Below are 1504 nucleotides of genomic sequence, written 5' to 3'. Positions count from 1 at the left end.
GATTGAAACTGTTTTTTGTTTGATTGAATTTTAAAAAAAAACAAAATTACCTCCATACTTTTCTAACTGTCGGTGAATTCATTTCTCAAAAGTTTTTTCTAAAGCTTAAAACAATAATAAAAAATTTTCTGTTTGTTTCTGTTTGTGCAGGGCGTGCGAGGAGCTCGTACGAACACTGGGCTTTGATTGGCTGCTGATGTTCATGGAGGAACACCTCCACTCCAGCACAGTGACGGTGGCTCTCCGGATCCTGGTGGTTCTGTTGTCCAACCAGTCCATCCTGAACCGCTTCAGGGAGGGGCTGTGTGGAGGGGGCTGGCTGGACCACACCGACTCCGTCCTGACCAATAAGATCGGCACGGTGCTGGGTGAGAGCGACGTTCGGGTCCACTGAAATAAATAAAACTGAGCTTTTTGTTAATTCAAGACACATGTTAATGAGATTATATTATGTATTTATTTACACATCATCCCAGTAATAATTTCCAGTTGAATGTTTTGTTGTAAAACCGGATCAGCAGACGCCTCTCCTCACTCCGGCAGCGCTTTCCGTCGGAGTTGGCCTTCTTTCAGTAAACAGAAAGCTGCACAGTTTGTGCGCCTCACAGCCAAGGGTTCGTCCTCTTGTTTTATTTCACCTTCCCGTTCCTCCTGCTGCAGCCATCGTAGTTCCTCCAGTGGTTTTCAACCTTCCCACAGCTTCCAGTTCTGACTGAAGGTGCAGGTTGAGAATCAGAGTGTTGCTTCAGTAAATCAGATTGTAGCCTGAGGGTCTTTAGTTTTAAAGTTTCAAGATTTGGCGTGTTGTCGTAGTTAAATCAGATTATTGCAGTAGTTTATTACCCAGCTTTGCTCAACCTCAAACCAGGAGCAAAAGTTTATGGTGCAATATGAGGGCCAAAATTAAGACTATTGCTCAACCAGTGGTTGCTACATTCATGTAGCAGGAGGCTTTATCTTATCCTAAACCAGCTATTGATCTGATTAATGATAGGCCGACACCAGTAACTGGCCCTGGTAGCATCAGCGTTAACTCTCCAATGCTAACGTCAGCTTATCCATGCCAATGCCAGTTTATCCATGCTAATGCCAGTTTACCCATGCTATTCACTAGCCTTTCCAATGCTAATGCCAGCTTATCTATGCTAATGCCAGTTTATCCATGCTATTAACTAGCCTTTCCAATGCTAATGCCAGCTTATCTATGCTAATGCCAGTTTATCCATGCTATTCACTAGCCTTTCCAATGCTAATGCCAGCTCATCTATGCTAATGCCAGTTTATCCATGCTATTAACTAGCCTCTTCACTGCTAACGCCAGTTTATCCATGCTAGTCGCTAGCCTTTCCAATGCTAATGCCAGCTCATCTATGCTAATGCCAGTTTATCCATGCTATTCACTAGCCTCTTTAATGCTAACGTCAGCTTTAGTGCTGTACCAAACGATTATTTTCTAATCGATTAATCTAACGATTTTTTTTTGATTAATCGATTATTCTAACAA

General features: G+C 42.6%; 1 protein-coding gene across 5 annotated transcripts in view; it reads left to right on the top strand.

The window, feature by feature from the left end:
- wdfy3 (WD repeat and FYVE domain containing 3) overlaps positions 1-1504 on the top strand; it is a gene marked incomplete at its 5' end in the record, with an annotated part of 96713 nt that overhangs the window by 57579 nt on the left and 37630 nt on the right. For all 5 annotated transcript variants that reach the window (XM_014019682.1, XM_014019683.1, XM_014019685.1 and 2 more), the window contains 1 exon segment: positions 151-368. In XM_014019682.1, coding sequence (XP_013875136.1) covers positions 151-368 — 218 coding nt within the window.

Source organism: Austrofundulus limnaeus, unplaced genomic scaffold (genome assembly GCF_001266775.1).
Source record: "Austrofundulus limnaeus strain Quisiro unplaced genomic scaffold, Austrofundulus_limnaeus-1.0 Scaffold226, whole genome shotgun sequence".
NCBI lineage: Eukaryota > Metazoa > Chordata > Actinopteri > Cyprinodontiformes > Rivulidae > Austrofundulus > Austrofundulus limnaeus.
This window is presented reverse-complemented; position numbering and strand designations above follow the sequence as displayed.